This window comes from Emydura macquarii, unplaced genomic scaffold, assembly GCF_026122565.2.
Source record: "Emydura macquarii macquarii isolate MOO-44397 ecotype Brisbane River unplaced genomic scaffold, CSIRO-AGI_Emac_v2 contig_1790, whole genome shotgun sequence".
In the NCBI taxonomy this organism is placed as follows: domain Eukaryota; kingdom Metazoa; phylum Chordata; order Testudines; family Chelidae; genus Emydura; species Emydura macquarii.
In genome coordinates this window covers 3,023,582-3,038,648 of record NW_027131927.1, presented here as the reverse complement: position 1 = coordinate 3,038,648, position 15,067 = coordinate 3,023,582, and the positions used below count along the sequence as shown (strand labels likewise).

At 63.8% G+C, this 15,067-nt stretch overlaps 2 protein-coding genes across 3 annotated transcripts; one reads left to right on the top strand and one right to left on the bottom strand.

Annotated features, from left to right (window-relative positions):
* The first annotated feature begins 906 nt into the window (after nt 1-906).
* Nucleotides 907-6,269, top strand: B3GNT8 (UDP-GlcNAc:betaGal beta-1,3-N-acetylglucosaminyltransferase 8). Of its 2 annotated transcripts, none has more exons than XM_067556670.1 (3): nt 907-1,219; nt 2,113-2,180; nt 4,121-6,269. In XM_067556670.1, the coding sequence occupies exon 3, from the start codon at nt 4,142-4,144 to the stop codon at nt 5,351-5,353; it is 1,212 nt and encodes a 403-aa protein (XP_067412771.1). In that variant the 5' UTR covers nt 907-1,219; nt 2,113-2,180; nt 4,121-4,141; the 3' UTR covers nt 5,354-6,269. The 2 variants fall into 2 exon arrangements, with proteins under 2 accessions (XP_067412771.1, XP_067412772.1); XM_067556671.1 differs by lacking the exon at nt 907-1,219 and adding an exon at nt 1,512-1,528.
* Nucleotides 6,270-6,578: 309 nt separating this feature from the next.
* On the bottom strand, nt 6,579-14,937 carry BCKDHA (branched chain keto acid dehydrogenase E1 subunit alpha). Its single transcript, XM_067556669.1, has 9 exons — nt 14,802-14,937; nt 12,534-12,710; nt 11,780-11,866; nt 10,673-10,781; nt 10,005-10,166; nt 9,111-9,317; nt 8,124-8,265; nt 7,813-7,984; nt 6,579-7,538 (listed from the first exon to the last, which is right to left on the bottom strand). The coding sequence occupies exons 1-9, from the start codon at nt 14,892-14,894 to the stop codon at nt 7,368-7,370; spliced, it is 1,320 nt and encodes a 439-aa protein (XP_067412770.1). The 5' UTR covers nt 14,895-14,937; the 3' UTR covers nt 6,579-7,367.
* Nucleotides 14,938-15,067: the final 130 nt, after the last annotated feature.

The following is a 15,067-nucleotide window of genomic DNA, read 5'->3' as shown; positions in this document are numbered from 1 at the left end:
AGGCTGGGTCAATGGAAAAAGCTACCTGGACTCTGGCTTCCTAGTGAAAAGGGAAATCAGTGTTATAGGCCGGGGGGAGAAACCCTTGGAAAACATGAGCTGGTTCAAAAGGGCCCCTGTACGTGATGTTGTTGTCTTTCTTTCTCTTCCCCTTTTTCACGGCTACTGGCTCTGCCTCTCTTCCTTCGACTGTCAGCAGCGGTGTGAGAAATGAGGCTATACAGCTGGGGCGTGTTGTCATCTGTCCCTCAGGAGCGTGAGGAGCCATTCAGCTAGGCCCCCCTCCCCTCTGCCCCTGATCCTTGGGCGTGAAGTGGTCCCACATGCTGCCTTTGTTGGCGCCCATAGTGTGTGGCCATGGCTTGCTCCTGTGGGCTAGGCTGAGCCAGCACAGGTGGGGGGAAGGTGCCGCTTTCTGGTCTGGGGGGCTCGTCAGCCAGTTGAGCCCCCCCAGCACCAACTGCAAGGGTTCAGTTCTGCCCTGGCTTCCGGCACCAGAATTGCACAAGTAGGGGCAGGTTTCCTCACTTCCGACCCCCACAGCCTCGCGTCCTGGCCCCAACGCGTCCCCTGGGCCAAGTCCAGCTCTCTCACTCCTCGGCGTGAGGGCCCGGCAAGTCATCCCCTCGCTCTGTGCCTCAGTTTCCCCCATGGGCCCCGGGGGGGGGGGGCACTGAGGCTCGTCCACCTGGGCCACGCCCTGGGCGGGTCCAAACACTAGGGCTGGCTCGGTGCTGTTGCTCCTCTCTGGCAGCCCGGGTGCACGGGAAGACCCCCACGCTGAATTTTGATCCCCCCCCCCCCCAAAAAAAAAAAAAAAAAAAAAAAGAGAGAGGCCCGAGGCCCAGTGAAGACGGGCAGGAACTTCGCTCTTGCTGTGAGCTGGGAGGCGCCAGACGGCAGCCGGCTAAAACCCGCCGCAGCTGGGCCTTGGACTAGCAAACCCAGCCCCGGGGCGGGCAGGGGACGCAGCATTTCCTGCAGAACCCGGGCGCGGCTCCATGAATATTTGATGGGCGATGAAACATTCTCCACTGCCCCACCCTCTCCTGTGCCCCCGGGCAGGGGCGGCGCCGCCCGGCCCTTGGCTTCCTCTTCCCCGCCCGGCGCATGCAGCGGCCGGTTACTTCGGTGCTGGCGCTTCGCTCGGGACTGGGCCGGTTTGTGGGTTTCAGGCTGTGACGCGGAGCAGCGGAGAGCGGAGCCGAATCGCCCCGAGGTGGGAGCGGGGCCGGGCCGGGCCGGGCCGGGCCGGGCGGGGGGATCCTGCCCGTGGGTGGGTGGGTGGGTGGGGGCGCGGGGCGGAGGCTCCGGGCACCTGTGGGGGGCGGGGGGAGGTTTGAGCAGCTGGGAGCGCGGACGAGTCTCCCCGGCTGCGAGGGCAGGTGATCCCGGGGCTCGGGCCGCGGGGGTGGGGGCGGGGCAGGAGAGAGACGCGGAGGGAAACTGAGGCCAGGCCTTCGCTCCTCTCTGTGGGGTCCGGGGAGCACTGGGGGGGGCAGAAATAAACCCCTCCCCCCGCGTGTGGGTATGTGGAGCTCCCACGGCGCAGGGCAGGGACGTGTCTTGTCCTGTTCCCGGCTGGGCGGAGAATTGCCCGGGGGACCGAGACGGGCTGGGAGCGGCTGCTGGGGGAGGAGCTAGTCCCCTCCGCCCCCCGGCCTGCGCCCCAAATTTTCCTTTGACCCCCCCCCCCCCGCCGAGCTGAAGTCTGGGTTTGGTTAGCCCTGCTCTGGGGCGGGGGCTGGGACTGCTCCCCCAATGCCCCCAGTGTGCCCCCGCAGCCCCCCAGCTCTGCCGGTGCCCCTCCCTCCTGCTAACCCAGCCTAGGCCCCTCCCCCGCCCGCTCTGCCGGTGCCCCTCCCTCCTGTCTTGCAGCCCCCTCCCGATTCTCCGTGGCACCGCAGCTCCCACCAGCCGCTGCTCCCAGGGGAACAAGCTGAGCCCAAACCCTTGTGACTTTCCCCTGGGACTCCCAGCCCCTCCCCCACTGGGACACCTTCACTCCCATCTCCCCAGGGGAGCAGCCAGGGCGGGTGAGGGTCTCTGGGGAGACTTTTGCAGCCGGCTGTTTCTTTGACCCTCCCTCGTTCCTTGATTGTTTCCTGGCAGAGAGAAGACCCGGCGAGGGGCATGGCCGGCCCAGGCGCAGAGGATGTCCCGCGTTGAGTCCCCGCAAGGTACCATAGAGTGAAGGGATTGTCCCGGTGCAGGGGCCATTGCCCCAGGGGCGCCCCACCCGCAGGCTTCTGGCCCTCTAGCTGTGCCCTTCTCGGGCGGAGACCCGCGTCCCTCTCCGTCTCTCCTGGACATGGGGTGTTTCCAGGTTGTCCTGCTCCTTGCCTTGGCCGTTATTCCCAGCAAAAGCCAGGCCCCTGGCGCTTCTCCCCGCAGAGTCACTGCCCCACGTTCTTTCGAAGCGAGCGTGTTTTATCCTTCAGGTGAAAGCACTCCAGAGGAAACAGAGCCGAGATCACTTCTCCCCAATCTCCAGCAGGTGCTGGTCAGCGTCAGTCCTCCCAACCAGTCCACAAGGACTGGGTCCCCCTCCTGGCTGCCCCCCGTGTTAAGCTCTGTTCGGGAAGGTTGGTCCAGGGTGTGGTTCTGTCCGGCCCAGGAGTGATGCTGAATTAACATCCCCGGGTGCCCCTGTGAGGCAAATCATTAATTATAGCTGGGTAAACGAGCCGGCTTAGACGGCAAAGGCCGGTGGCCTAGCACAAATGCATTGCCTTGTTACCAGGCCAGCAGGAAATCTCTAGGGAAGGCAACGGGGCGGCCAATGTGGTGCAAACCTTCTCCTGCTGGAGCAGCAGTCAAACGCCGGGGCAAGTCAGGTGCTGGGCCCGGGGGTGCTGGGCCAGCAGCCCTCTGGTCACACAGGGTACGGTGTTTACACGGCAATCTGAGGCCTGCGGCGTGGCTGGGGCTGACCGGAGGCAGCTGGCTCAGCTCCCGGGGCTGACAAGTGCCGTGTAGCCGCTCAGGTTGCGGCTGGAGTCCAGGCCTGGGACCCGCCCGCCTCCCCAAACATTGGCAGGGCAAGTTTCCAGCCCCAATCAGCGGCCCCCAGCCGTGGAGCCAGACACACCTCCGGGCACTTGCTAGCTCCCCCTGAGAAGCCCTGCTGTGGTCCCCGACTCAGGCTGGGGGCGGCTGAGAAGGCAGGAGCGAGCCCAGGCAGGATGGGGGAGTGGAGCCCTGGGGAAGCGACGGCTTTGGCTGGGGCTCAGTGCAGGCACCGTAACCCCGAACTCCCAGAGGGGCCCCGAGCTGGGCGGGAGGGACCCCAGGGCAGGAGAGGAGCAGGCCAGGGCCGGCCCGAACCATTCTTGCGCCCTGGGCGACATAATTGTGGAGCACATTTGATTAGGGTGTGCACATGTCCTACCCGCCGCCGTAAAAGGTACCAGCGTCCTGATGATCTGTGGCAACTCACATCGCGCGCCAGGTCCTTCCCCGCCGCCGGAAAAACTTCCGCCAGTATCTCGAGCCCTACGCCTATGTAAGCTAGCCAGTCATTTTGGCGCCCCATACAATCAGGCGCCCCGGGCTGTTGCCCGGTCAGACCATAGCTTGGGCCAGCACTGGAGCCGGCCCCAGGTCCAGGGACATGAGTCTGAGAAGGTAATGTAGGGAAAGGCCTCTGTGGGGCAGCCATTCCCTGGGTGCTGTGTCCAGCTGGGGTCTCCCTGTCCTCGGGGCTGGGGGACACTGGTGAGGGACGGATGGGGGCGAGTAGCAAGCAGCTGAACCAGAGGGGACGTGCCGGAGGGATACAGATGGGCGAGGGATAAAAAATCAGCTGCTCCTGTCCTCTAAGCGATAGCTGGAGGGCGCGGCCAGGCGCACGGCTCAAAGGCACCTTGCTGGGGTGTTGACTGTGCCAGGCGCATTGGTGGCGGGGGGGTACTTGCAGGGCCCATGGGGTGGGGAGGAAGAGGAAAGGACGGAAAGGGAAGCCCCCAGCGCGTGGGGGCGGAGCTCAGCAGCACTGGCCTCGTTGTTGAGATGGGAAACTGAGGCCCTTCCCCACTTTTAACCACGCCCCAGCCCGGCAGGACCCCTCTGAGCCCCCAGGGCCTGCTCGTGGCTCCAACCTCCCCTCTCTGTGTTGCAGGCTCCGTGATGGCGGAGGACCATGAAGGGCACCAAACTGCTGACGGTGGCCTTGGCCCTGATGACTCTGATGGCCCTGAAGGCCTACATCGACTGGAGCGCCGAGCAACCCGAGCACCCGCCCCCCCCTGAGCTGGCTGGCCCCACCAGCCCCCTCCCTCCCACCGAGCCCCTGGGGGACGACCCGGCGGACCTCCTGCTCCACATTAACGTCTCTCTGCAGCGGCTGCGCCACAGCGTGCCCGAGGCGGACGCCTACTGGAACCGCCAGCAGCACGGGCTCTTCCGGGCGCTGGAGGAGGGGCCGGCCAACGCCACGTGGGGCTGCGGGGACGGCCAGGCCGCAGCGGCCGAGATCAAGGACTTCGCCTCGTACCCGGAGCAGCACCAGCGGTTCGTGCTGCACGCCGCGTGCCGCAGCTTCCCGCTGCTGGTGAACCAGCCGCACAAGTGCGCCGGAAACCGCACCTTCCTGTTGCTGGCCATCAAATCGGTGCCAGGCAATTTTGCTGCCCGCCAGGCCGTGCGGGAGACCTGGGGTCGGGAAGGGGAACACGGGGGGCGGCCGGTGCGCACCCTCTTCCTGCTGGGCGCGGCCCACGGCCAGCACCAGCCCGACCTGCAGCACCTCATCGCCTACGAGAGCCAGGCCTTCGGCGACGTGCTCGTGTGGGACTTCGAGGACACCTTCTTCAACCTGACCCTCAAGGACTTCCTCTTCCTCCGCTGGGTGCTGGCGCACTGCCCCGACGCCCGCTTCGTGCTCAAGGGCGACGACGACGTCTTCATCAATACGCCACGGTTGCTGGCCTACCTGGGCGCGCTGGACGACCACCGGGCCCGGATGCTTTACACCGGGCAGATCATGGCCAACGCCTCCCCCTTCCGCGTGGCCAAGAGCAAATACTATATCCCCGAGTCCTTCTACGTGGGGCCGTACCCGCCCTACGCCGGCGGGGGCGGCTACATCTTCTCAGGCCGCCTGACCCAGGCCCTCGTCCTGATGGCGCAGCACGTGGCCTTCTACCCCATCGACGACGTCTACACCGGGCTGTGCTTCCAGGGGCTGGGGGTGCAGGCCGAGGCCCACCCCGAGTTCCAGACCTTCGACATCGCCGAGAAAGACCGGGACGACCCCTGCGTGCACCGCCAGCTGCTCCTGGTGCACCGGCGCAGCCCCCAGCAGACCATGCGGCTATGGCGGCTGCTGGGCGACCCCCAGCTGAAATGCTGACAGTGTGGGGCTGAGCGCGGGCGCTCGCTGCGGGGATGGGGGCAGCACAGGCTGCCTGAGCTGTGGGGTGGGGCCAGAGGAGAATGTGCCAAGCAGGAGTGCGGGACCTGTTCTCCGGGCCGGCCCAATCTCTGCCACCAGAATCGCGGCTCCCTCCCTCCCAGCCGGGCGCAGGGCCATGGAAGCAGCGGGAGCTGAGTGTGCCCAGGGCCCTGCGCCATGTAGTTGGCAGCCTGCCTATCTAGGGCCATTAAAGAGTGTTTGGCTGGACTGTCCTCGCTGCTTGCTGGGGTGGGGAGCGAGTGGCACGGCCCCGGAAGGACGGGCGCGGCCCCGCTCTGTGCAACTTCCCTTTGTCGCCCGCCCGGGCCTCCCCCTTCCCAGCCACCGGCTGTGGGGGAAGGTTGCAGCAGATCTGTGTGTGGGAGAGAGCCTGGAGCTGCAGGTTGGGCATGAGGGGCACGGGCAGGGATAGCAGGGGCTGCAGCCTGGGAGTGAGGGCACGAGCAGAGCTGGGGGGCAGAGCTGAGATGATGGGGGCTGCGGGTCAGGAGTGAGGGGCACTGGCAGAGCTGGGTGAAGAGTTCCTGGCTCCAAGGGCAGGGTTGGCAGGTGGCTACTAGCCCCTGGTTTGAACTAATCTCACAGGGGCCCCAGCCCAGTGCTTGGGTCCAGGGCAACCCTTCCCCTCATGCCCTGGGTGTGTCACAGCCCCCCACTACCGCCCCCGGAGGCTGTGGCCAGCAGTTACTGTGTCCACCTTGGAGGGCAGAGTCAGAGCAAAGATAGTGCAGCCTCCGACCGGTTGGAGCAGGAGCAACCTGCCAACCCCGCTGGCCCTTTAACTGGCATTGCCGGCTCTGTCCTAGCGGCTGGTGCCCTCAGCCTGCTGTTGGGCGCCACAGCGCTAGGCCGGGCGGCTGACGCGCAGCCCCTGAAAGCTGCCTCTCCTCCCCATTGCCGGCGGGATGCAGCCCGTTCTGGGCCAGCGCAGGGCAAGTGCAGGGCAGCTGGGAGAGGCACCTGTCACCCCAGCAACCTGCCCCCCGTGGACCAGCCCCAACCGCCTGCTAAGCCCTGCCCGGGGAGGAGACTCGCAGAGCGTGGCTGGTGCATGGGGAACTCCCTCCGCAGAACAGCTCCTGGCCCCAGCAAGAAACCAGGACTGCATGGTGAGGCCGGGGGGAACTGGCTGCCACTGAAGGAAGGGACGCGGAGGCAGGGATCCATTAGTGTGTAGAAAGTTTATTGATCACCCTCCCCCAGTACAGCCAGGCCCTGGGGGGGGGGAGGGGACTGGCTTTACCAATGCCAGCCCCGTTGTGTAACAGCAGAAGGGGCGGTGCCCACTCCTGGACCAGAGCCCGGTGAACGTGGGGACACGTCCAGTGGCCTGCCTGCCTGGGGCAGAAGTTCAACCCGGCCTGATCTCCAGCCCCGCTCAGTGGAATCAGTGGCTGATTTATGAGATTGCACAAAAATACCCCCCTCCCCCATGTGTCCCGCAGCCCCCCAGGGGACCCCCCAGCATCAGGTGCCAAGTGAAGCGGGGGGGGGCCCACACAGCCGAGCTCTGGGCACCCCCTGCCTGCAGCAAAGCGGCTCCATGCCCCTGCATGTTGCTTGTGCTGGGCTGGAAATGGCGGGGGGGGGATGGAAACTCCCCTCAGGCTGGACACAGAAGGGGCAGAAGGCAGGCATGGGTGCAGGGTGCTCCATCTCTGCCCGAAAGGCTGATGGCAAAGCTCAGGTGACAAGGCCACCACAGCCTGAGGGAGCGCCAGTGGGCAGGGCATGGCCGTGGGCTCCACGCCTGCCTGGCAGGCCACCGAGAGGCCGAGCCTGTCTGCGGCAGAGGGGAGATCCCAAAGGCAGGGCAGCTGGGAGTGGCTCTGTCTTTCCCCTGGGGGCCGTGCCCACTGCCCCGTCTCCCGCTGGACTTGCTCACGCGCAAATTATCCTGCCCCAGTACTGCGCGGCTGGGGGAAACTGAGGCAGGCTGGGGGGAGGGGCGTTACTTCTCGAAGTGTTCCAGGGGATAGTGCTCGCTGTACAGCCGCAGGTGCCGGGCCAGTGACTCCTGCTGCTGCTGCAGGTGCGGGGGCATCTCGCTGTACACGTCCGAGAACAGGTGCTGTGGGCTGGGCTTCAGCTTGCGCTCGGCCTGCTCGAAGGCCTCCATGACCTGCCAGGGGAAGGCAACGTTAGCCACGCCCTGCTCTGCCCCCGTGAGCCCACTCCCCGCCCAGAGCCAGCAGAGAACCCAGGTGTCCTGGCTCCCAGCCTCTCCCTCCTTTCCCTGCCCTTAACCTCCAGCTTGCCAGCTGTGGCCCAGCCAGGGGTGGAGTCGCTCCCCCCCCCACATCTCTTCTCCAGCTCTGGGTGCCAGGCCAAGGGGGCTCAGCTGGTGGGGCAGCCCCCATCACACAGGCTGAGCCCTGGGGCAGGGGCTCACTCACCCTCTGGCGGGATTTCTTCCTCCAGCTCTTCTCCTGCTCCTCGTCCCACCAGCCCCGGCCCAGCATGTAGTGGCGCAGGCGGGAGATGGGGTGGTCCTGCTTGTCCCAGTAGTTCACCTCGTCCACCGAGCGATAGGCCGAGCTGTCGTCACTCGTGCTGTGGTGCCCAATCCTGGGTGGGAGCAATGCGTCAGCCCCACTCCCCTGTGGGCCCTGGCCTGGCCACACCCACAACCCTGCCTGGGCCACACCTCCAATAACCCCAGCCCCACCCCCTGCCTGGGCCACGCCCCCTGCACCTCCAGCCCCACCTGTAGGTCATGGCCTCGATGAGGAAGGGCTGGTTCTCGGCGATGGCCCGGCGCCGGGCCTCGCGGGTGGCGTTGTACACGGCGAAGACGTCGTTGCCGTCCACGCGGATGGACGTGATCCCGTAGCCGGGGCCACGGGCCGCTGGGGACAGAGAACCCACCGGTCACGCCTGGAGCCCCCTCCCACAGCCCCGCCTTCCTGCCCCTCCCCCAATAGCTCCCTCCCCCCCATCTCCAAACAGCCACAACCCCGCCCTTCCGTCAGCCCCACTCCCTCCTCCCGCTCCCTCCCTCAGCCCCCACCCCGCTCCCCCCAGTGAGCCCCCCCACCTACCCACTTCTCCAGTCAACCCTGACCCCTCCACTTCCCTTCCGCCCTCCCCCTCCTGATTCCCACCCCACCCACACTCTGAGGCTGGTGGCAAAGGAATAACCCTGGGGGTCGTTGGCATCACACAGGACACGCCCGCGGGGCTCGCTCTGCTCAGAATGGAGGCGGGGAGTCACGTGACACAAGAGATGGGCAGGTGAGAAGCGAGGAGCTGGGGGGGGGCATTGGCCATCTGCAGCAGCTCCTGCTGCTGGGAGCTGGGGACCCGCCCCGGGAAGGGTGAGTGAGCAGGGGACCTCGCAGCTCTCAGTGTCCTGGGCAATGGGGCGGGGACAGGACTGGGTGCGTCCCAACGGCCTCTGGAGAGGGCAAGATGGCGCCCTAGGAGTCTGACGTGCACTGCGCCCCGGGGTGGGCAGCCTGGCAGCGGGTTCCAGGTCTCAGGGTAGGATGGGCGACAGATCCGCACTGCAGGGAGCCCCCGGAGATTGGGGCAGGGCTGAGTTTAAACCCCCTGGGGATCAGAGGCTGGGGCTCCCCTCATAGCAGGTTGGTGGGTGGCTGGCAAGGGGCACCCAGATCCCCCACCTCCCCTCCTGAGCCCCACACTGCCGCTCCTCCAGCCCTCTCCCCCATGGCTCCGCCCGGCCCCCCACCGATGCCGTCGCCCCGGTACTGCTCCGAGGTGGGCGTGGAGATGGCGTAGCCGTTGTTGCGGCAGAAGAAGAGGATGGGGCAGTCGAGGGTGGCGGCGAAGTTGAAGCCGGCGTGGGCGTCACCCTCGCTGGCTGCGCCCTCCCCAAAGTAGCAGATCACGGCCCGGCTGGCGTTGTCCCGCTTGATGGCATAGGCGGCGCCCACGGCTGCGGGGACACAGAGCAGTGGAGGAAGGGGTTAGCGCAGGTCTGTCACCTTGGCCGAGCTGGAACCCCCACTGGGGCGCTGGTGAGACGAGCCTCCCTCGTCCCTGCCCTCTGGGCCTCTAGGTTAGGTTGGGCCGTGTGGTGGGGCTCAGGTCTGGAGTAGCAGGGGCTGCGGGTTGGGATTAACGGGTCCCAGCGGGGCTGGGGAGGGGCTGCAGGGTCAGGCTGAACCGTGTAGCCACACCACATAGGTTAGCAGACAGCTGGCTGGGTGTCTGCCACGGCTGGCCCAGCAGGGCTGCGGGTCAGGATTGAGGGGCACCGGCAGAGCTGGGGGGGAGCCCGAGGCTGGCCCAGCAGGGGCTGAGGTCAGGAAAAGCAGCAGTGCCAGAGCTGTGGGATCCCCGTAGCACGCCCCTCCCGTGCGCTGGACAGCAGCAGCCGCCCTGCGAACTGGCCAGGCCGAGCCCCAGGCTGCCCCACCCCAGAGCTCCCGGGTCCGAAGCAGGCAGGCGGGCGGGTTCCCCAGTCCCCCCACCCTGGCCCATTAACGCAGGGACAATGACTCCAGCGTCCTCCCCAGCAACGGCCGCGGGCCCCCAGGCTGCCTCCTCCCTTTGTGGGCACCCAAGCCGGCGGGCCACTGGTGGAGGGATTCAGGGCCCCAGATGCCACCGAAGGCCTCACCTTGGGGGATCTGTGTGGCCAGCGGGGACGAGATGGTGACGAAGTGCCGGTCTCTGCAGCCGTAGTGCACCGGCATCTGGCGCCCTTTGCCGGGATCGCTGGCGTTGCCGTAACATTGCGCCATGAACAGGTCCAGGGGGTAACCCCGGTACAGCAGCACGCCTGGAGCCGACAGAACCACAGCCGGGTTACAGGTGCAGTTGGCGCGGCAGGGCCTCAGGCTCAGGTCCTCCCTCCCCTCAGATCTGCCCTGCCAGGAGGGGCTACGGGTTGGATCTCTAACCACGTGCCTCTGCCCCAGGGATCAGAGCCACGTTTGAACATGGGAGGGGCTGGAAAACAGCGACAGGTCTTTGAGGCCAGCCCCGCCCAGCTTGGCTTCAGCCCAGTGTCCCTGGGACCCAGGGCCAGAGGGTTTGAGGTGCTTCCCTGCGGTCAGGACGCCTCTGCCCTTAGCCCATCCCAGCCTGATGAGACTGTCACAGCCAGCGGGCATGACCATGAGGCTGGCTTTACGCTGCCCTCTAGTGACCACTGCACAGAACAGCCCCATCCCCTCAGGTTGGACCCACTGGTGGGGTGTCTGTGGGCAGGCAGGACCTGGCCGAACAGGGGCAGGGAAGGCAGCCGGGAAGACTGGGGATAAATCCACGCTGATTAGCCATTACCTGCTTCTCGGTACTGCCCAAACACCAGGTCTGTGTCGTCCAGCGCTGCCGCGCTGCCCACGTGCGTCCCTTCCTCCCCGTAGTTGGTCATGTAGAAGGAGATCCTGCCCTGGAAAAGAAACATGGGGAGCGTGCAAGGGACAGAGTTTCCCCCACAGTCATGAAGACAGAGGCATGGAACAGGAACATACCTTGAAGACACTCACAGAGTCAGCAGCAGAGACGGAGACAGAGCTCAGGAATCCTGACTCCCAGCTTCCCCTGCTCTAACCACTAGACCCAATTCCCCTCCCAGAGCTGAGGATAGAAGCCAGGAGTCCTGGCTCCCAGTGCTATGCTCTGATAACATTAATGTTCCCATGAGCTAATCACCCTAAAATACTCTAAAAATCCCACAAAGGGAAACGAAGATAAAGACAAGTGCAAAGTGCTTCAGTTAGGAAGGAAAAATCCACTGCCCAACGGGGAACCCCTGGCCAGGCGACCGCGCTGCTGCTAAGGAGATGGGGGTTAGAGAGGATCATAAACTGAGTGAGTCAACAACGTGATGCAGCTGCGAAAAAGGCGAATGGCATTCTGGGGCGCGTTAACAGGAGTGCTGTAGGTGAGACACGGGGGTCACTGTCCCCCTCGGCTCAGTACTGGGGAGGCCTCAGCCAGATACTGCGTTCAGTTCTGGGCATTGGGCTTTAGGAAAGATGGGGAAAAATTGGAGAGAATCCAGAGGAGAGCAACGAAAATGAAGAAAGATTTAGAAAATCCTGACATAGGAGGAAAGATTAAAACAACTGGGCACAGTTAGTCTGGAGAAAAGACGACTGAGGGGGGGATCTGAGAACAGTCATCCAATCTGTGACGGGCTGTTCCACAGAGGAGGCCATCGATTGCTCTCCATGTTCCCTGCAGGTAGGACAAGAAGCAGTGGACCTTGATGCAGGGGGTTGGACTCGATGAGCTCCTGGGGTCCCTTCCAGCCCAACGTTTCCATCATTCTACGAAGCAGCGGGAGCGAATCGCACGGCATCACGGCCCTTCTGCCCATCAGAGCCACCAGGCTCCTATAAAGCAACCCCCGACATCCGCCGCACGGCCCCCGAGCGGACGCACCTGCCTCTGAGACTCGTACAGGATCCGGTCCATCGTGTTGAGCAGCGTCATGGTCTTGTAGAACTTCAGCACTTGCTCCTGGGAAAGCTGCAGCGGGAGAGGGTGAGGAGCCGTGGGTGAGCACGGGGCCGCGGGGGGGTTACGGCACGGCTGGCAGCACGTACCGCTCGCACAATGTGGGAGGGGTCTCAGTGGCGATGGGATTCTGGGCTGCATCTGCCAGAGCAGCCAGTAACAGGCCCCGCTGCAGCCAATTCTGGGCACCTCGTGACTGGTGATCCTGACTCAGTGATGGGAGCTTGGAGAGCGCTGATTTCGGGGTGGGGGAGGAGGGTGGTGATTCACTGGGACTAGAAGAACCGAAGGAGCCTAGCCAGGGAAAAGCAGCGATGGTTTGGATCCCTGCTTCTGTGTCAGGTGCTCAGGTACCATGGCTATGACAGCCAGGTAGAGTGAGGGGTCACAGCAACAGCCAGCGGATGTTCCTGTGTCCAGCCCCATGCAGAGAGGTAGGGAGGGGGAAGGGGCGGAGTGAGAAGGGGGAAAATGCAGGGGAATAGGGGGAGGAGAGTAGTGTTTTAACACTGCACTGGACAGAGCCCTAGGGGGCAGACTCCTTGCATCCTGCCTCGGCATGTGTCCAGCTGTGCTGGGCAAAGCCCTGGGGAACAGGGCACAGGGTACAATCCTGCACGGGTGGGGTGAATGAGATGGGACCTGAGCTCCCCCGATCCCGCCAGCATCTCATTCTCACCTGGGGATCTTCATCGGGGTTGATGATCTGCCCTTGCCGGTCCATGACCCGGTAGATGGGGATCCCCGAGATTACGTTGGGCTGGATAAAATCCAGCTTCTCCACAAAGTCGGCCGAGGCTCCAGGAAACTGTGGCTTCTCCTCCAGGGAGGTGAACTGCTGCTGCCGGAGTGTGTGCTGGCGGGGAGGGACAGGACACAGGTGAGATGGGGGCACCACTCTCAGACATCTCTCCCCCCATGTGTCCATGCAGCACTAGGCACAATGGGAACATGCTGGGATACCCGCACTTGTATTGCCGTGGTGCCATGCTGTGTGGGCTCAGTGCTCTGCAAGCAAAGTAGCTTACATTATTATTTATTCTTTGTATTACACTAGCACCTGGGAGCCTCAGTCAAGGGCCAGCACCCCGGGCGCTAGGTGCTGCACAAATGAAGAACAAAAAGACAGTCCCTGCCCCTGGGTTTATAACCTTGGACAATCTGAAACCAGTGCATGCACAGTTGGGTGGACTCAGATCATCGGTTTAATTAAAATCAATATTAATGACGCTGATGCCACTTTCCCAGCTAGTCAAGGCCTAAAGAAGCTGAGGAGAGGATGATGGGGGTCCCTTCTGGCCTTAGAATCTAAGAATCCTACAGCTTTTTAAGTTTCCTCCATGAATCAATATGGCTTCATTTTGGCTCTCGGTCACACATTACTCTCCTAGGTTGGTGCGTGGCAGGCAGGGAGCACGGCAAGGTTATTCTAGAAGGCCTGGGGATTTTCATTCTCTTAGCTAGGACCAAGAGCCCTGTTTTAATAGCTGATTACATTTGTTTTGCGCTTCGATCCTGGGCTGGGGCGGGTTTGACTAAACAAATACCATGCCCTTGTTTATGTCAGTTCAAGGCCACGAGATGCAGGGAATGATATTTAAAGACGGCGCATGGCTGCAGCTGTCAACATCCGTCTCTGTGAGACTGTGACCAGAAAGACATTAGTGAGAAAAATGGCCCGAAGTAAATACACGTAAAGGTGCAAGGTGAGGGAGGGAAGAGCTTTACTGGACCAACTTCTGGTGGTGAGAGAGCTGAGCTTCAGAGCCACACAGAACTCTGCTTCAGGGCTGGGCTGCGAGTAGCCCCAAAACGTGTCTCTTTCACCAACAGAGGTTGGTCCAATAAAAGATATTCCCTCACCCACCTTGTCTCTCTGATATCCTGGGATCAACACGCCACTGTCAACTTAAAGGTGGTGTTTGACATGGGCACAGGGCCCACCTCCCCCACGCCTCCCAGAAGGGACCTCTCAGGGCCGAGCAAACCACCAGTAAAATGGAACCCGCCCCTTGTGCCCCATCCCCGGGGGAAATTTTTTCTGCTTTCTGCTAAGGGAGGAGTCAGTTGGGTGTTTTCAAACCCCACAACCAAGCATGACCCTAAATATCAAATGTACCTTACCTGTCCTCTCACAAAGGTGCAGCCCCCTCGCTGCCCCCCCCTGCACAAATATCTGAGCTGCAGTCATAATGCAAATCTTAAATAACATCTACCCCGTTGTCTATCCCAAAGCAATGAACTCCCCAGCGCCCTGGAAGCAGCCTCTGTTTTGTAGTCACTGACTTTATTTCAAAGCGGTTTAATTCGGACTACGGGCCGATCCCTGGGTCAGTCTTCAGCGTGTCGCACCACCCTGAAGGGCCAGAGCCAGCCGCTAATAATAACGCTTTGGGCCTCTTCTTGGGCTTATCGTGTGGGGTGATTTCCCCACATCCCCCAGCCTGTGTGATCAGCCCCCCAGCCGGGGCACCTTGTACTTTACTAAATGAATCCCACCACGCATAACCCACCGCTCCGAGCAGCAGGTCAGTCTGGGCCTCAGTTACAGTTTTGTTAAATGGGGAAACTGAGGCACAGGAGGCACGTTGCCTGGCGCAGCGCGAATGGGGGGCAGGGTGGGGAGCAGACCCCAGGAGTCCGGGTTTTGACTCCTCGGCTCCAAGCACTAGCCCACGCTCCCTGCCCAGGCTGGGCCAGGGAACCCAGGCGTCCTGACCCCCGGGCGCTGCATCCAGTGCCTGTAGCAAGGGCTTCACCGCCACGCACCCCCCAACCCGCGCCGGGGTAGGGCCCCGATCCCGCCCTCGGAGCTGTCTGCAGAGCCCGGGGGGGCAGGATCGGGGCCCGGACCCCCGCGCGAAGCCCAGCGCCCCAGGGAGACTCGAGCGCGGGGCACCGAGGAGGACCCCCCGCTCGCGATCTCACTCCCCGCGCCCGCACTCACGGCGCTGCCGAGGCCCCGGGCGCCCCGCGGGCCCCGCAGCAGCAGGCGGCCCAGGCCCCGCCGCAACCCCCAACCTGCCGCCGCCGCCGCCATCTTGCTACGGAAGGCGGGGCGCCGGGCCTCGGCTGCTGCCCGGCGGGGGGGGGGGCCCTGAGCCCGGCCCCCATCACCATGGCAACAGCGATGCACACGCCCCACCCACATCGTCCGTCTGCGTGTCACCATGGTAACGTTCCCCCTGGAGCCAGCCAGTCCCTCGCGAGAGC

Bases quoted from the DNA above. Each gene is read 5' to 3' on its own strand.
- BCKDHA (XM_067556669.1), bottom strand. From the start codon at position 14,894: ATGGCGGCGGCGGCGGCAGGTTGGGGGTTGCGGCGGGGCCTGGGCCGC. The intron at 10,167-10,672 runs GTAATGGCTAAT...TGTCGGCTCCAG, and splicing joins TGGGCAGTACCGAGAAGCAG to GCGTGCTGCTGTACCGGGGT. The intron at 7,539-7,812 runs GTGAGTGAGCCC...TTCCCCTGGCAG, and splicing joins GGAAGAAATCCCGCCAGAGG to GTCATGGAGGCCTTCGAGCA.
- B3GNT8 (XM_067556670.1), top strand. From the start codon at position 4,142: ATGAAGGGCACCAAACTGCTGACGGTGGCCTTGGCCCTGATGACTCTG.